General features: G+C 42.4%; 1 protein-coding gene across 3 annotated transcripts in view; it reads right to left on the bottom strand.

Moving 5' to 3' along the window:
• The window catches only part of LOC148414353 (SH3-containing GRB2-like protein 3-interacting protein 1), a 36,515-nt gene that overhangs the window by 4,507 nt on the left and 13,306 nt on the right, over positions 1–18,702 (bottom strand). Inside the window, exons 4-21 of one of the 3 annotated variants that reach the window (XM_088429507.1) lie at positions 11,865–12,069; positions 10,619–10,710; positions 9,756–10,270; positions 7,341–7,404; positions 6,946–6,991; positions 6,467–6,523; positions 6,134–6,191; positions 5,167–5,342; positions 5,038–5,049; positions 4,633–4,644; positions 3,813–3,837; positions 3,663–3,726; positions 3,497–3,567; positions 3,348–3,422; positions 2,848–2,913; positions 2,023–2,772; positions 1,368–1,489; positions 613–763 (exon numbers count right to left, since the gene is read on the bottom strand). In XM_088429507.1, coding sequence (XP_088285633.1) covers positions 613–763; positions 1,368–1,489; positions 2,023–2,772; positions 2,848–2,913; positions 3,348–3,422; positions 3,497–3,567; positions 3,663–3,726; positions 3,813–3,837; positions 4,633–4,644; positions 5,038–5,049; positions 5,167–5,342; positions 6,134–6,191; positions 6,467–6,523; positions 6,946–6,991; positions 7,341–7,404; positions 9,756–9,765 — 1,759 coding nt within the window. In that variant the 5' untranslated portion in view covers positions 9,766–10,270; positions 10,619–10,710; positions 11,865–12,069. Of the gene's footprint in view, positions 1–448; positions 521–612; positions 764–1,367; positions 1,490–2,022; positions 2,773–2,847; positions 2,914–3,347; positions 3,423–3,496; positions 3,568–3,662; positions 3,727–3,812; positions 3,838–4,632; positions 4,677–5,037; positions 5,343–6,133; positions 6,192–6,466; positions 6,524–6,945; positions 6,992–7,340; positions 7,405–9,755; positions 10,271–10,618; positions 10,711–11,864; positions 12,070–18,702 lie in introns of those variants that run through there. The other 2 variants (XM_088429505.1, XM_088429506.1) reach the window with 2 other exon arrangements.

Here is an 18,702-nt window from a genome sequence, read left to right as displayed (position 1 = left end):
TAGATAGATAGATAGATAGATAGATAGATAGATAGATAGATAGATAGATAGAAACTTTATTCATCGTTTGCTGGAAATTAATTCATGAAAATAGGTGTTGATCGCAACATAATGTAACATAAAATATTTTTAACAGCGTGTTTCCGAATCTGTTTTGCTGACCCCCTTATGCCACTCCACGGCCCCTCCCAAGAATAAAAGTCTGGCACCGCTACTGAACAAAGATTCACAAGCAGGAAATGAGGAGGGGATGAGCGATGAGGATGGTTATGACACAGAAGTGCGAATTACAACTGTTTGAATCAAGCAGCGCAGTGCTATTTAGTTGAAACTGCATTGGAATTGTCACACAAAGGTACGCTAAAAGCAAGCCAAACTCAGCTACTTTGCTTATGCCTAAAAGTGTCTACCACATACATGCATATAAAATCGGCCTGACTCCACTCACCCTCTATAGCTAAATAAAATCTGCCGTGGTCGAACCAGAGCAGAGGTTGCGCGGCTTCTGAATGAGTAGACACTACAGGAAAGACCAATGAAGAGACACTTGACGGTGATCCAACGACACCATGATGGGCAAGATGGATGCGCGCGCGCGCGGGCGGAGTGTACCTGTGTTGGCCAGATTGAGGTCCCTCCCTAAGGTGGGCGTGGACGCCGCGCTATGTGAGGTGACGGAGGAGATGGAGGAGGAGCTCTCTGCCCGAGCCAGCGGCGCAAAAGGCGGAGGGCTTCCGGACACTGGAGGACTGAAGGGTCGAGCCTGGACGCATGAGGTACTTTTTGGGTGATTATTAGCACGCCACGGCTTGAGAATGAGCGTCGCAAATTTGTGTTTGTCGGTGCAATAGTTTTCTCTGTCGTGTGTAAACAAGGTTTCATGTATGCAAGATTGACTGATGGAGTTTGCGTCACTTTTATCTCTCCATGGTATTTATTAGGGATAAAGCGATTATCAGTTGGACAAATGATCCACACTGATATTTTGAAGAATATCTGCATGCCCCTTGTTAAAAAAAAAAGATGGCTAATAATATTGCCTTAACGTCAGGGAACTATTTATTTAAAATTCCAGGTAAATTTGAAAGGGTGGGTTGACCCCAGGGAAAAGGCCTTGTTTTTGCCATGTGAAGTGCAATTGCAATAAAATAAGGATTGGCATCTTTTTTTCTTTTCAGGCATTTTGATGCACTTTCTTTCATTTTTAGACTAACCTGTAACCTACATAAATGCTGTAAAAAGCAGTTATGTTAAAAGTTAACATATTGCTTTTTTGTTTTGCAAAATATAATTGAAAAACACTGGGTCATTGTATTGAAATTGATTAAAAAAAAAACTGAATGATGCATCCCGAGCGCGATACATACCAGGTCCGGGAACGGTTTTCCGGGGGGCAACTTTGGCCGCGAGGAAGGCCGCGGGGGAGGAGGAGGAGGGACGGGACTGCCTCGAGACTGTGGCGTGGCCGAACGGGCCGGCGAAGACGGGCCTGAGGCACATACCAGTGTCTGAGGTTAGCACTGCCTTTATATCAAAGGAGGAGATATTCATGTTCAAATCAAAACTTTTCCCTTTTTTTAAAAATCAAATTTACAGTACGGATTTAAACTGGATTACTGTTTGTTATTTCTATGATTTATACTAGTGGTTCTCAAATGGGGGTGGAGGCTTTCAGGGAGCCTGTGAGGTTTTCTAGGTATTAGCAAATGTAATTGAATGTTTTTGATGCCATGAACGGAATAGTACATTTGTCTTTTCAAATTGAGAGCAATTTAACGGGAACACAAAGCAATTTATTCCTATACTTTGACTCCTTTTCAAAACATTTGTATGGCTTTATTCAAGTTTTATATGATCTTCTGGCGTTAGGAGGTACTTAGCTGAAGGAAATTTCACAGGAGGTACTGTAGGTACAGCATTGAAAAAAAGTTAAGAACCACTGATCTATTATATAATTTCGAAGAATTTTGAAGACACCCTGGAAGAAAATATTCATTTGAAGATCCCAATACTCACGGCTACCTGAGTAAGGCCCAGGGGAAGACATAATAGATCGGTATGTGGTTGGAGGAAGGGGAGGCGGCGTTCCACGGAAGCTCGGCGTTAGCTCTCTTGGTGAAGCGGTAAAGTCTGAGATGTCATCTCTTAGATGCACTCCCTCAGGAGTCCTTTTGTCCCCCGTTCCTCCCAAAACCAGGGGTGAGATAACCCCTGCTCGAGGGGACCTTCTCTCCGCTGGCAGAGGAGGGACGGGACTTATTGATATTGGGGAGGGCGAGTAATGTGCAAATTGCAGCACCTCTTCATCAATCGCCTCCTCATCAAGGCAGGCCGCTGGTGAACATGCGGGAGAGAAGTAAGGAGGCAGTGGAGGAGCTGGTTCATCCGGAGGAGGAGGTCCGAGCGTGATGGAAGGGGGTGAGTCCAGCGGCGTAAAAGGAGGCAAGGCCTCGAGAGAGAAGACCGGAGGAGAAGGCGGGGGCTCATTGGGAGGCGGCCCCGGCGAGCGGCACGGGGTGGACGGAGTGGACGAGGGTGTGTCTGGGGCGGGGGAATCCGGCGGAGGGGGCGGAGCCGGCTCATCTGGCGGCGGGGGTCTGTCGTTTGTGAAAGTGACCCATCTGGTGGACGCGGGGTCCTCCGAGGTGCTACCCACGGGGCCGAACACGTCGTCGAGGTCAGGGGCCGGGGAGCCTAGGTAGGAAGAGGGGGACGGGACGCTCGGGTAGATGGGGGCGGAGCTGAGTGTTGCTCTCCCGTTGGGTAAATCAACTGCAAACAAAATCATAGCGAACTTAGACGGCTGCAATTCAAATGAATACAACATACAATTCCAGGGCCGTTTACCAGCAGATTGTGAAGAATAGCCTTGACTCCGGGAGATCAAGCTTTTGGGAGGGAGTGGAGGAGGAGCTGCAACACACGTTTTCAATAACATTGCTCGAGTTCAATAGATGTCAATATGGAGATTTTCACTATTCACGAGCTAGCCGGGCATCCGTAATTAGCGGAACGGCGATAAATATATTGTTAGAAATAAAACAAAACGTTCTTTTTTGTCCACATTGCGTGGCACAGCTAATGAAGTTATAATGATCAATTTTGCCATTTTCAACACATGTATCCTTAATTTATGTCGTAATATGTATTTTAAGACAGCTTCCTTGCATTGCTCACATAATCATGGCGTCTAAAAATAAGTTGGCTTCATTTTAAGTGGTAGGTCAGCAGAATTAGCTTATCAACAAATTTCTATTTCTTTTAAACCAGCAGTATACGAACAAGGCTTCAAGGCTTGATACTTACAAAAAATAATCATAAACTACAATGAATAAAGTAAAACTTGCCTCCCGTCGGGAAACTCCTGCTCAAAGGTGACTCCGACTTTGGCCGAGATCGGCCCCAGATATCGGCAGGAACCACTGCAGAAATGATGATGAAGAATATTGCCTGTGTAACAGTTTTTTATGTATTCATGTGGTATGAGTTCAAATACCATCATATCTGGCGTATTGGGTTACTGAGGGATGTCCAAAGAAGGCAGGGGTGTTGTGTGGCACTTTCTCACTACAAAGGCAATGGAGTAAAATCAGTAGTTAATGATACAATTACGAATATTTAATTCAATATAATTAGTTCGGTTACTCAATAACTGATAAGACCTCGAGAGATCAGGGGCCGGACTCGGCGTGGGGGTTGAGCGTCTCGGTCGAGCGATCTCTTCACCTAGGAGGAACGTCAATCAACAGATCAATAGCTGCTCTGTAAAATCAGCGTCAAAAAGAAAACAAATTCAACAAAGATGCACTTACATGACAGGTGTCTTTTTATCTGTCCCTTGAATAAATAAAAAACAGAAACAAAATTGGACAGACTTTCAAGGCAATATCGCCGTTCTAAATCATTTTATTTTGAACATGGAATTATTTTGTTGACAATTTGAAATGCAGGCAAGTAAGATTGACAGTTATTTTTTTGTTTTTCTGTAAGTTCATTTGTATAAACCTGAACACATATTGTATACAGGGACCATTTATTTATACCCCAAAATGTGGCACTTTGCTTCGGTACATCAAACATTTGTCGGGTTAGCCGATAGGCCAATGAAGCACCAAATAGTTGAGCATCACAAAGGCTACACAGTAAATTTCATAGTCGACATTTTACTGTAAAAAGACTACAGAGTAAAATGTTAAAATATAAAATTTACACTTGGAAATGAGTGAATTAATCAGAGTAAATCGAAGTGTAAATTGTACTATTCTATTCTATTCCTGTTTAGCCTGGGAGCAAATATAGCCATTTCACACAAAATTGTACTACAGAAATTTACCATATAGAACTGATTACATTTGATCGAATATTTGCAGGACTAAAAACATCAAGTTTATCCCCAAATTGTTTAAAGTGTTCTATTTGATGTGCATACTGTAAAAGCGCTTGAGATTTGATTATTTCGTTTTTATATTTCACATCCTCCAATTGATGACTTCCAAGCTACCTCCAATTGTCATCACTTTTCTGAGGGTGGCTAAAAGATTGTCAGCCTCGTTAAATTCCGCCCCGCGGAAGAGACGAGAGGTTTCGGGGTGTCTGCTTTGAAACAGTCGGCTGACGATGCCACAAACTCACCGGGCTGCGTCTCTGAGACCAGCAAAAAGGAAGAGAGAACAGACCTGGGTCAGAAAGCGAGTGACAAATCAGTCAACTGTACAACGACTAAAACTGCACACAGTGCTCCTCTTTACTTAAACTACAGAGCTTTTATAATGCAATGTGACTCATAGCACACAAGAGATTAGAATGCTGTTCATTGAGGTTCCAGTGAGACTACTTGAGTCACCACCAAGACTTGTGTGTTATGTTTGTATGCATTATGTAAAAGTTAAGCTGTATAGTATATTCACTGACAGACATCGAGCGTGCAAAATACGGCTGCAAAGGTCATTTGTGGCTAGCGCCGCAAAGGGAAGACTCTTTGGAGTTCTCATGCAAACTGTATTGGAGTAAAGAAAAAAAATACATGAAATGCCTTACCGGACTTCTCTTCTAAAAGATGATCGGTTTTAATAAAGACACGGATGAAAAAAAAGAGATAAACAACAACAGAAGTCATTAAGTGTTTAAAAGATCAAACGAAGGAGGATCGTTAACAAGTTTGCTCACCAGAGACGGAGAGAGCGCCAAACCGCCCACTGAGGCTTTGAGTTCGTCCACAGTTGGAGGCATGCACTTGGCGCTCTCAGCCACCAGAGGCTTGATTTTGATTTTGAACTTTTTCTTGCTTTCTTCATCATCCTCTGAATCGCTGGAGGAGAAGAACTGCTTTCCCGTGGAAGCTGGTGAACATTTGTCAAGGACAAAAACAAACTTTTCAACCTTCTCCGAGATTCCAAATGTGAGATGTTAAGCTTTGCGTGCAGAGAAACGCATCTCAATCAAAAGCCTCTTGTCTTCCTTCATTGTGTGTTGTTTATTACATTTTGTGGGCTGCCTGAACCTGACAATTATTTAAAAAAATAGGATGAAGTATGACTTAACTATTGACTTTGGGGGACATTATATTGTTTGCGTCATCAGGAAAATGTTTCGGCGCCATGACAGACAAAATGTATGTTGGGAGTCCAAACATCTCCGTATTGCTGCTGCAGTGGAGTGAAACATCTGCCGAGTGTCTGCAGTGTCCCACTTAACAATTTTGTACCTGAAGTGAACAACGCTTTCTCAACTGAATGCCGTCTCCCTGAGTTGCATTATTATCGACAGGCAGCGCAGGAGCCAAAATCCAAAATGCTGCTGAACCTCAGGTCAGTGGGGAACGGATGCTTTGCGAGACAAGTCAATCCATATGTAATGAAGCACACTATGCGATAGGTGCACACAATAGGTGATTTGGTGGTAAGAGACAAATGGACTATTGATTTTTTTTTCTGCGTTGTTTAGACGAGACTGCTGTCAATGCACTCACTGATGGTGTAGTGGTACATCTGCCTGATTTTCTGGCACGGATTAATTTTTCATTCGGTGCTGGTGAGAATGTGAGAATGAATAGTTGTCCGACATTGTTAGACACTAACAGGATCGTTTTTATTTTCAAAAATGTATATAAATGTTGGTCTCGCAAAAAGGATATCATCGCCTTCGTCCCCAGGACGTTGGCTAAAACCCTCCTCATCCACATCAGGCGATGCCTGAAATAACAGGATAAAAATGATGAATTACTAAAAGCTTCTTTGCTGTTCTCACAAGAATTCTGTAGTTGGTCATTTTATTGATAATGAGAAAAGTTGGTTGAAAAATCAGTCTACTAGGATAAGAATGCTTGAGTGAATTCTTGTGAAAAACAGGTTCACTGAACTGGTGAGCTTCTGATCAGTTACAACCAGTGATCACATGCCTGCTGTGTTCTGAAAAAATAACGGTGAAAGAGGTATCAGCAAAGCGTAAGTTGGCAGTGAACACTCACGTATCTGTCCCAGTCAAATTCACCATAGAAACCATTGGGTGCTCCATTTGTCTTTTTCTGTACAGAATGACAAGTAAGCTCAACATCATGGAAATGTCACAAAGAATAGAAATGATGAACAAAGAAATATTTACTCAGGAAAAACTACATTATTCTGAGTCAGCCTGTCCTCACAAATTTGGGGTTTCATTTGGACAAATTAGGAATTACAAATAGGCAATTTATCTGGACAGATTGTCAATGCACCTGTGCCTAGAATAAACATCACTATACATCATTAAGGTCAACTTATGGACGGTTAAGAATTTTTAACTGAACGAACAAGCATGCTTCTGTTGTTTTTACGTGTCGGAAGAGTATGTGGGGAAAACTCACGCAAGCACGAGAGAACATGCAAACTCCATACAGAAAGTTGGAAGTTTCATAGACCTTGAAAAACACAGAGATGTTCACAACAACAAAAGGCAACATATACACACATTTCCTTTCTTTCCACTTCCAGTTGCTTCTTTGTCAGGTGAGCTCCTGTTTGAAATCAAAAGAGAGACATAAATAGTATGAATAGAGCTTTTCAAGAGTTTTGCGGTCATAGTAACACAGTCTCATCTGCACAAAATGTATCATACTCAATACATTAACACTCAGACTGTCTTAAATGTTTTTATTTTTTTTTGTTTGTTTTTGGTAAAGTGCACCTAAACAATTTCATTGAAACTAGTGACTTTCCCACTGGATAAAGAGGCAAAATGTGAAAATTGCAATATGCCCACATTCGGACACATTATCTTTTTCTACAGGCATGCAATTCTAGTTACACATAGCTTGCAAGCAGTATTTTTCCAAATGTCACAGCGCCAAATGCGAGGTAACTTACGTCGTCTCTGTATCCTTGTCTTTTTTCCGTAACCCCAAGGCTTTCCTGGTTCGTTTTTTCAATCCTACAACCCATATATGTGGAAGAAAGCATTGTTAGAATAATTTTATATAAATCATCCCACATTTGTGTGTGCAACATGTAAAGTGGTAGACATGGATATTGTCCGTTGGAGTTGGTTGTGAATAAAGTGTGAGGAGACGCCATGTTTCCTGCAGCTATAAGATGAAAGCATGCACCACGACCTAATCACATGGGGGGTACAGAATGGGGTCTGTCGCCATGTTCCTGGGAAAGAAATAGCAGTGTGTTCATGGACTGATAGTGTTTGGACTTCCATCTACATCCCCCATGATCAGAAACTGATTGTTAATAAAAGAGGGGTGGATAGAAAGTGTATTCACACGCGTAGCAAATACTATGCCATGGTACTCATCTAAGTAACCCACCAAAACAAAAACCCAAAAAAAAAAATCTGTGCACCTCTGATTATATTGCTTCAGAACAGATGCAGATGGTTATTGCCTCTCCAGCAAATGAAGCCATTCAGACTCAATCCACTTATGAGATGGAAAGGAAACACAAGCAATTGTTGATCGATGTCCACACTTCATTAGTGTAATTCAAGTGAAATAACAGCAAAGAGGCCTTGTGTCCACGGGCTCCAAGCATGCAGAGACCATACAAAGGATGCGATTGCCATTTTTATTCATGTTACATAGAGCCTGAACAACTGATCTGGAATCTTTGAAAACATTTTTGAGCGGGGAAGTCAAAATAAATGAAGTTGTGTACAAATGTACGCATAATTCTTTAACCAGGATATTATGTATGAATGTATGTTATGTATGTAATGTCAGAACTAACCAATCATATTCAAACTCAATGAATTGGAGTCAACATACTTCAGGAAGCATTTAAAGTCTCCTTAGGTAAAACCAACAGCCCACTTTGTAACAAATGTGGTAAAGCGGAAGTGACATATGACCTACAGCAATCTGCACATTTGTGGTTTTTTGTGTGCTAGGGTTCTTGCCACCCTCCTCGAAGTTGCTTAGTGCCAGCAAAGGTGAAGCGGACACCCTCACACCATGACAAAAGTTACCATTCAAACAGATGTAACTCAATGTTTTGTAACAAGAGTTACAGTGCATCTGGAAAGTATTCACAGCCCTTCACTTTTTCCACAGTTTGTCATCTTAAGCATCATTCCGAATTGTATCAAAATAATCCCAAAATTCTGCACACAGAGGGTTCATTTCTCAGCAGGCCAACAGCCCGAAGCACACAGCCAAGATCTGAAGGAATTGGCTTGAGAACCAATCGGCGAATGGCCTGGAGTGACCCAGCCAGTGCCAAAGCCCAGACTTGAATGCGATTGAACATCTCTGGAGAGACCTGAAAATGGCTGTGCTTGTGGCGTCATATTAAAAATGACTTGAGGCTGTAATTGCTGCCAAATTTCTGCCCACATTGCTCTATTATCGTTTTGTTTTTTTTTGCTTGTTTTATCGCCTACCTTACTATTTGCTCAATTATGGAATGTAGTCTACTCGGGGAGGAATAAGAATTTTGTCATGCGATATTACTGTGCATCTGAAAATAAAACTCTTGAATCTTGTATTATTTAATACAGTTGGGAATGAGGCTGCAACATGACATAAAGTGACCCAAAATATTGGCTCCAATATTGATTATCAGCCTAGTTCAGTACCAGGAATCTGAAAAAACATATCAGTCTATCACTACTAGTAGTAGTAGTATTTGAGAGTATGACGAATGGAACACAGCGTGCTGATGAGAGCGATTAGGGACGTGAGCAACTCTCAAAATCTACGAGAGGAATATGAATACCCTCAAGCTCAGGAAGTACATATAACGCCACGTGAGACTAACTGCAGATCATTTGCTAATTTTAGCTGCCATACATTAGCATGCTAGCAAAGCTGACGTAGCATTGCATGAAAGGCACTTTTCATTAAGGTTAGTGTACAGTATACAATTTAGCCATGCCACAGTTACTATAGTATGTCAAGTATTTAGTATGTAAGTAACTTTATCCAACCTAAATACACATACAGCACAAAAAACCTTCATAGGATAGATAACGTGCAAGTATGTACAGCGATAACGATAATCAATCAGTGCATGACAGGACGCCAGCAGGATTGCATTGCACCAGGGCACCATCTTTTTTTTTTTTTAACCACACCTCACTCACGTTTGCATTCGCCGGACACAGCTAGGCAATGCACATCAGACCCGTTACCATGCTTAGTAAGCCGCAGCCCGAATGTTCGTCGTCAACACTGCATGATAGAGCAGATCAATGAATTGGGTCCTTAATAGCCCAGCAGGACACAAGAGGGCAAGAGGAGTACGCGAGGAGAAGAAGACAGGGAGTGTGCAGATTACCTTGCATCATGGTTCCAGATTTTCATCCTATACTGCCCCTGGTGTGTAGATGGACAAAATCGGAAATGATTCCAGCTGGTCAAAAGATCCCTGGGCAGGGCATGGCTAATTGTGCACGGTTCCCCGGCAAAGCGCGGCGGTTGACTCTATCCTCCCCCAGAGGCCCAACTCCCATGTATGGGGGCGGGGAGGGGGGGCACCACAGCAGCTTGGGGAAGGCAGAAGAGGAGAGTCGAACAAGAGAGCCGTGGGGTTATTGAGCCAATCCTGGAATACGGGGTCCTGTCAGTTGCGCGCTAGGTCCCGGATGCACTGGCGGCACCGACGCACGCCATCTCTTTGAGGAGAGATGCTGAGGAAAGGAAGAGGAGGAACACAGAGCGGTAAAGGACAGCGAGGAAGACTGAGGATGAGGTGGGAGGGAATGGGTGTTTTGCTGATGTCACAGCTGCACTGAACCAATCCCTGCATGCGTGGTCACATGGCCCGTGTCCCCTGATGCCTTCGGCTGCCATCTAACAGGAGCATCGGCCAAATGCATGCAGATTACACATGGAGGTTACACATGTATTTATAAAACTATTAAAAAACAGACACATGTGCATTAGGTTTGCATAAATATGAATTTCGGCAATAGTTTTATTTTTTCAGGTATCCAGACAGCTGTATGGAACAGCGTGGCCATAATTTTACAGCTAGAACACATTGTACACCAGATGACCAGAACAGGCCCAATCCAATAAAACGTCATTACAAGTTTACCCGTGACATAAAATGATTGTTATACACACATAATGAAGTCATGATTTGAATAATGGACTGGATTTACTTGATTACTTTACTTACGTAATTAATTTACTTACGTATTAAGTGGAGCCACTTTCATTGACCAGGAAGTAAGTCAGCTGTGTTCACTCTCACAACAGCGCAAACTACCCTTTCTCCATGTGCACATCTAGGAAAAATACCAAATAAAAGAAAATGTCACCCACAGGCACAGTTAGATTGCACTTCCCACGCTTGCATTGGGCATAAAAAATAGGGCTAATCATGTTTTTGGTGAAAATGTCATGTTTGAAGTTCTTGTTACCTCGCATAGCAGGGCAACCGTTAATGAGCTTACCTAACCTGCAGTAACAGACCACAGGCTCGTCCCTTGTGCTTTCCTTAACAAGCTTCGCTTACGTAAGATGCCAGGACAGGGTCAGAAGTCATGCCAGCACGGATTTAGCCAAGGAGAGTATAACAAAATGAACACCGGTAGCAGAAAGCTTCGAGAAATGTACCGTTTGACGTGGCCCATAAAGTGTGCGCATTCATATGAACATATCGCAATATGTGGATCATGTGAATTAACGGCATTTAATTCAAGTGTATTAGATGTTTGTAGCTTGATATCAAGACCTCAGCCGATCTCTTCATGTTGGCAGGAGAATTGGATTACTATTTTACAATACTATATTTATTGTATTGCAAATCTTTAATCATAGGAAAACTCAACACTGCCACCTACCGAATGGCAATGTGGATACAGTTAACCAGTGATAGGCACTTTCCTTTGTGTATTTGTACAGTACAATTGATTATTGGATATTATCCCTATGTTGTTGTGCAATATAAATGATTGGCTGATATAGTTTGCTCTTTTAAAATCGGCATGAACATATTACATTTACTCCCATCCTTCTGCTTGAAAATATTTGGCGTAGGAAATGCAATCGTGCTAAAATCTTTTTAACTGCCTTTTTTTTTACGGGGGGGTAATCGAAGCTGACAACAAAGAGGCATTAAGTAATCATGGAACGCTCTTAAAGGTACACCCCCGTGAATGTCATCTTAGCCGCATGACTGCACAAAAGAAACGTTGACGCACGCGCACACATATGCCTAGAAGAGATATAAAGCAATAGATTATACAATCAATTTGACAGCTAGAGCAGACTCAAGACATTTTTGTAGCAGATATTGTTTTCCTGAATAAATGCAATACATATGACGTAAGATGCCGAGCTCCTGCGTTCTGCCGCTAGATGGCAGACTAATACCGACTAAACTGTAAATACGCCCAATCAACGTCATTCACATCTTGCGCATTAGATTGACAATTACCTGACAAAATATGAATGGCGTGTAAATGCATGCGAATCCATTCCTTTCCTCGATATTTCGAGTAATTCTGTTTTTGAACCAATCTGCGACAAGGCAGTCAGAAGGCGTTTGCAGGTGGATCCGAAGGTGGCAGTGTTACACACCAATGACTTGACCAATTGTCTCCGGGTAGAAAAGGCTGAACTGTGGTAAGGAGAAACCAGAGCTGAAAAAGATGATGTAATGCATTAAAGGGACATTCACACCCACAAAAAGACGACACAAGGTTGTGTTGCGATGACCCAATGAAAAGACGGATGCAGATGAAAACAGAAGAGGAGGCACTGCGATTTTAGTGTTCATATGTTCATCGAATTTCACCACGTTTGTTTGGATGTGGGAAATTAAGTGATGTCATCTTGTACAGCATTCATCAGAGTAATATTTACATTGAATGTTTGTTATGGGTGGTTGGTTTGACAACATATGTAGATCCATCCTTGCATCCATTTACTTTAGCGTTTGTCCTTATTAAGGTCATGAGTAAGCTTAGGCCATATCCAAGATGATTTTGGCTGAGAGCCAGTCAGCCAATTGCCAGCTCGTTGCCAGCCAATAGCAGGGCGCATATAGAAAAGCCACCATTCACAATTAACTTCACGCCTATGGAAAATTCCGTTTTTGAAATGTGGCAGAAAGCAGACAAGAAGGAAGAACATGCAAATAAACTATTAAGGAAGGTCAGAGTCAAAATTGTGACAATGAAACTTAGAACTGAGGCAGAAGGGTTAACCACAAGACTAAATATATTTATGATGTAACGGTATTTTTTTATGTTCGAATGATGGGGTGGGGAATTGGAAAGAAGCCTTGCTCAAGGGTGCCTAGGCAGTCGTCAGGATTCCAACTAACACAAGCTGAGCTTCTGTCAGTCATTTAGTTATCATTACGGCAGTTATTGTGACGTCTACAGTTTGAAAGTCAAATACTTGTTAGACTTCAAATTTGCACAAATATCTTTGCAATTCATCTTCTAAATATTATTACTTTAAATAACAATATAAAACAGCTACCAAAAGAACCAAACAACATGTTAGGGCTCACAAATGTGATGCCTGCAGACCAAAAGATAGAAAGCAGGCCTTTTCTAAAAATAGATTGCCAATAATGGATCGTTGTGATTTCTTTGGAATGTTGCAGATGCAATCATTTGAAAATGGGAACATTGTCAGAGATTTATTTGGAAAACGGTTGCACATTAAAATGAATTTCCCAATTATTGTGGGAAATCACAACACTGAATATAATAACCCTATTAAAGGTAATTTCAGCAATTTTGTTATTTCAGAAGTGTGTATCAAACTGACACCCTTTCACAATAATCAGTACACAGAAGTAGCTCTCATCTTCAAAAACATTGGGGATCCCTGACCTGTCTGCTGTTAAAGTGGACGTCAACCCAAACATTTTCTTTTCCGTAGCATTTTCTATGCGCCGCCACTGAACCTAAGATGACATTATGATGAACATTGCGTTGATATGAATCGAGCAACAAAATTCATCAACTTTAAACATCTCTTGGGGCGGCCATTTTGCCACTTGCTGTCAAAAATGACAGTTGCTTAGGGCCCAGGTGACAGGCCCTCACTCTTAGCTGTTTTCTGTGTGTGGTCATGTGACATTTTCAAGGTGAGCCATGATTGGTCATTACATGAGCTTTGAGCAACAGTGATGTGATTTTTATTTAACATTCAATAGCAAAATAGCCTGCCATAATTAATATCCCATCATTGCATTTTCCATTGCCGCTTATCTTCACAAGGACCGCAGGCTTGCTGGTTGCTATCCCAGCTGACTTCAGGCAGTAGGCGGGGCACAAAGAGACGAACAGCGGCTCACATAACCAATCATGCTTAAGGACGATATAGTATGTCCAATACACCCGCAATGTTTTTTGGATTGTGGGAGGAAGCCGGAGTGCTCGGAGAGAACCCACACGGGCTCGGGGAGAACATGCAAACTCCACACAGGAAGGCCGAAGCCAGTTGAAAATTGAACTCGGGACGTGCTAACCACTGCTCCACCGAGCCACCGATTATGTTCCACTAGCACAATATTAGAAATAATACAGTGTTTAGACTAATTGGAATTGCATAGAACATATAATTGTAAAATACAATTTTGGTGGTTGACTTCACATTTAAAAGCAGCATCCGCCAAGTAATTTGAATGTAAAATGTAGAAAGGTTTTTTGAGGTGACAATAAGACACCCTGAGGGAAAACAGACATTTGCTTAAAAAATGTAATGGCGAAAATCCAGGTACTTTTATTTTGGTCAGGTATAGAGTGTTTGAGCTTTAAAAAAAAAAAAAAAAAAAAACACACACATAATGAGATGCCCTTGTCCCATTCATTTGAAATGCACATTCCAAAAATTGAAACCTCTTGCACAGACCTGATCAAAGAAAATAATTTGCACTGCATTAAAAGTGGAGACTCATGATCTGCCTGGTTTGCATATGACCTCAGCTCCGACGCCTTGGGCTGAACAGAAACACCATCCATTATGAAGAGTGGTTAACCAGCTCCCTCCCAAATTACAGTGACTGCGAGCTCCCATTTTACTGATTTAGCGGTGTTGCGGTTTGCCATCTCATGTTACTTGACTGTAATGGTGAGATGTACTCACGCAGACTGTCCTCTCCTTGTAAAAACGAGCGGGGCATTCGCCCGGCCATTTAATAGGCGCAATTACAGATCCGTCACAGCGCCTTTCAAGGTTATTTTCTCAATCGGCCAGAGCATATTTAGTCCGTCAAATCCTCAAAAGCAAGACAGACGGATCATTTCCCCGGTGACAGAAGCTGGTGACATGTCATCAGTCTTAACCGCGGTACGATTGTGATTGGCAGCAGGGAAGAGGCGTTCAATTGACCCCGCTTTTAACCCACTGGCACGACTCTTATCGTCACGACACCTCGGCACGACCCCGGTCAAGCCTGACAACATTTACCCGGCGCCTTGCGATCCCTTCTTCTGTTCGGACGCCGACATCTGCTCCTCTTTAATATCGCGTTTTGACCTCGCGGGCTAAAGATAAGTTAACCGTTCCTACCCCTTCTGACTAGCTACCAACACGGTCTCTTTTTAGCACAAAATCACCAATGGGTGCATTGCACTTTCTACAAGCCTTCTGACAGCACTAATCAAGGGATTGTCCAGCCCGCCGTTTCCAGCTGCAAGCCTATTTCCGGATGGTGTCGTTCATTTATTTAGTTTGCACACTTCTCCGGAATGAGAGGCCATGGAAAACTAAGAGTAACGGTGTGGGCTAGGAAGTTGTGGAGGGAGGGGAAAAGGAAGAAAAGAAAAAAAAACAAGGTGCCGACTATTAAGTTGCAGTTTTTATTTTCATAGTTTGGCCGGTCCTGTGACTTATATACTCAGGTGCAATTTTTAGATTTTTTTTCTTGTTCACGATGCTCACTGGTTTTTAAACAGTATTTATTATTAACTTATATTTGAAATCTCAGTTAAATAATGACTATAAATTCTATTCGGTTCAAGACCTCTTCCACTAGATGACAGAAGGTACACCACTGGCATGACCCCACCCCGACCACGTCCGGCTTTGCCGATCAACAGAGCAATAAACTAGACCCCGTAGTCTGCAAAATAGGGTATGTAAGGCTAAAACTACGCTTGAAACTGATGGATCACCCAATGCAAAAGCCAAACCTCACTGAGATAGAACACTCAACAATCTCTGCGGTCAACGCAAACTGAAATATCATGAAGGGTTCGACAATGTGACACGAACGACCTCCTGGACTACACGAGGTTGGGAATTGCATGATTTGCTTCGCGGCCTGTCTGCCTGGTTATCTGGCAGGGCATGCATTTCTTAGAACGACCTATTACGCGATTCGGCCGCTCCACTTAAACCTGTTAGTGACCCGTTTGTTTACCTTGACATTTGCAGCTCTGACAAAAAAACTAACCCTTTCTGACAGTCATAATTATCAAAAGTAGGTGGTAATAGAAGCTTAAGAGGCCTATGACCTTCAAGTGACATCCTTTATCCTCGTTTGATGATTGAACCAAACCGCTAAGCTCATCTTTGTGTTGCCTCCGTGGGGTTTACAGGCTGAACGTGGAGGCAGGTTACATTTGAGATGCCAAGCAATCTTATTCATTTAATTGACATCATTACCTTCACTTGTTTTGATAGTTGGGTCACACTGACACCATCTGTGCCGTGCTTGGCCACATAAAGTCAGCTTCGTGTGACCAGCACATGGTGCCGGGCTCTCTGTGGTTTCGAATAGGTAGGCTACGGTAGATGTACAACATATATTATAGAAAGTAATTCCTACATTAAATTACTTTGACGGATAGCAGATAACATAGGTAACATACGAAGAGCATGGGAATGATTTTATGAGATGAATGACAATTCATAAGTGTTGTGGCCTTGCAGCGTTGTTTTTGCAATTTCAAAAACCAATATTGAGGAAAGTCTAACATTAGAGCAATGTAAATTTGTCTTTGCTGTAACTCAGGTCGAGTGAGGTGAGATCCTTCAGGTTTGCTGATGATCGTGTCTACATGTTTTATGGTACGGTTTTTATCTATATTAGTAATGAGCGAAAGATGAAAAGCCAGTCCGAAATTAGAGTTAAAAGAATGAAAACAAATGATAACTTAGCATTTTGGATCAACACATTCTGGTATAAAATGTGCATACAAACAATGTAAAAAATATAGTGGCTGGGGGGGAAAGAGCAGGTTCAAACAAAGTATCAGCAAAACGGAAGATGAGAAAACTTTTTTCTTTTAGTTCATCCCACCATTCATATCCGTGGAACTGCTCATTATTGCGGCAGTTTCCAAGGTATTTTTTGGCCAAACCCAACGACTAAACAGGGACAAAAGAATTGTAGTTGTAAATTCACAGTAACAGAAAAATGACAAATGTGGCAAGGTTGTTCGCTGGTCGTGGTGGCTGCTGATGCACAATCTTGTCAGAAGTCCCTGACAACGCAAGGACAAAGTGAAATCAAACAGATAATGGTTCTTGAACCTTCTGGAACATACCGTAAAATCCCATGAATAAAATGAAACACAACCATATTTAGCAAGGATTCATAAAAATCAAAAGTCAAAAGCGTTTTACAGATATTCAAGGGTACCTACTGTAGATGTTAAACATAATGTTGAGCCCCCGCTCTGGCGTTAGCGGCACCGACAGCATTAGCAGCTAGCAGAGCTCAAGGATACCAGCAAATCAGACGACTATAATAAACATAAAGTAAGAAGAGAGAAAAGTGCTTTTCGGGTTGATTTTGAGGGGCGTATTATCCATGGGTGTAAATTATACGAGGGATTTTACAGTACATCCCAAAATGACTTTTAGGCTCCCAGGTAAAAGCTAAGCTAAAGCTAAGCGAAGCTAAGGATGAGACGAGTTGCTTTGGTTGTGGTCCAAGGATGTCTCCTTCATGCAAGAGTCTTTGTGCTATCCTCTTTATTGTTATGGCTCCATAGTGAGTGCTTAACACATGTTGAAATAACTTCCTTAAGACCTAAGTAAGCAAATACCACTTAAAGTATTTGTATGGCCGCGCATGAGAGGAAGGGCATGACTTGCGTGCAGGACAGCGGTGGTTTGTTTTGTCAGCAAAATGTCAATCTGTCTTTGTGGGGTTATCCCATATGATCTCCCTAAATGCACATGGCTTGGTAGCCCATCTGGTTGGCAGTTGAGAGACCCCCCTGCTCAAACAGCCCCCCCCAAACACCAACACCACCCTGGTCTGGATGGAGGTCTTGCCTTTCTACCTCCCACTGAGAGGATATGAAAAAGCAGACAAAGCTTTCCATTCTCTTCTTTTACTGTCAGATTTTTGGATCAGCGTAATCCTGAAATGGCAGCAACACGTGCGCCGCGGTTTGGTTGCTCCCTAACAACTAACTTGAGAAGCAAACAATGTGACAAATCTTTCTGGAAATGGACGTTCAGATGAATTTTGTCAGCACACTCACAGAGCCTGGCAACTTCCCAGCATCCGTTAAAACGGACAAAAAGCTCGATCCGTCCGCTGCGTCAAAGTGGCCTTGGGCTCCCTTAAACTATTCAGCATGTGCGAATGAAAGACGCATCTTGGAACGGCCGAGCCTCGGAGAAGCGCGCAACGAGCCCGGCGCGGCGACGCGCACATCAGCCCTCTGGACAAGTTTGGCACCGGCACCAGAAACTGTAGGCCAAAACTCATGTTGCGTGCTAACTCATTCCCTCCCCCAATCCCCTCACGCAATCCCGCACTGCAATTATATGCATGCTCCCACCCAAACATGCAAGAATAGGCCTTCTCAGTCAACAGACAAAACGAGTCATTCTGTCCTCAAACCATGACATCATGACCGTTTAACTCCGGCGAGAAATTCAAGCTTAATTTAACTTTTGTCAAGAGAAGGGAAAAAGCGCTGTGTGTGACAGTGGCAGAATGCAGCGGTGGCATGAACGGATACGTCCACATTTCAAGGAAAGTGCTGAAAGGTTTACCCGTCCCTGGTTGTGTTTATGATTAGGAATTAAGAATAGACGATCGTGAGCCGGGCCGGTTACCCGTGCCGAAATGTGGCATTTTTACAAATATCGCCTTTTGTCGAATGCGATGATCAATAATGTATCGCTTCAAAAACGTAGGACGGAAATGATCAGGAACATCAATAAAGGAGAAAAACAGGACTTTTTGGGGGGTATCTCTCAGCGTATTTTATTCAGCAATTCCAGAAGATAGATCGCGTAAGACGTATGTTTATTATTTCTGGATCGCACACCGTATAATTGCATCA

The sequence above is a fragment of the Hippichthys cyanospilos genome, chromosome 12 (genome assembly GCF_059441005.1).
Source record: "Hippichthys cyanospilos isolate Australia breed blue-spotted pipefish chromosome 12, RoL_Hcya_1.0, whole genome shotgun sequence".
NCBI classification, from domain to species: Eukaryota; Metazoa; Chordata; class Actinopteri; order Syngnathiformes; family Syngnathidae; genus Hippichthys; species Hippichthys cyanospilos.
The sequence above is the reverse complement of the archived record's forward strand: the minus strand, read 5'-3'. Positions and strand labels throughout refer to the sequence as shown.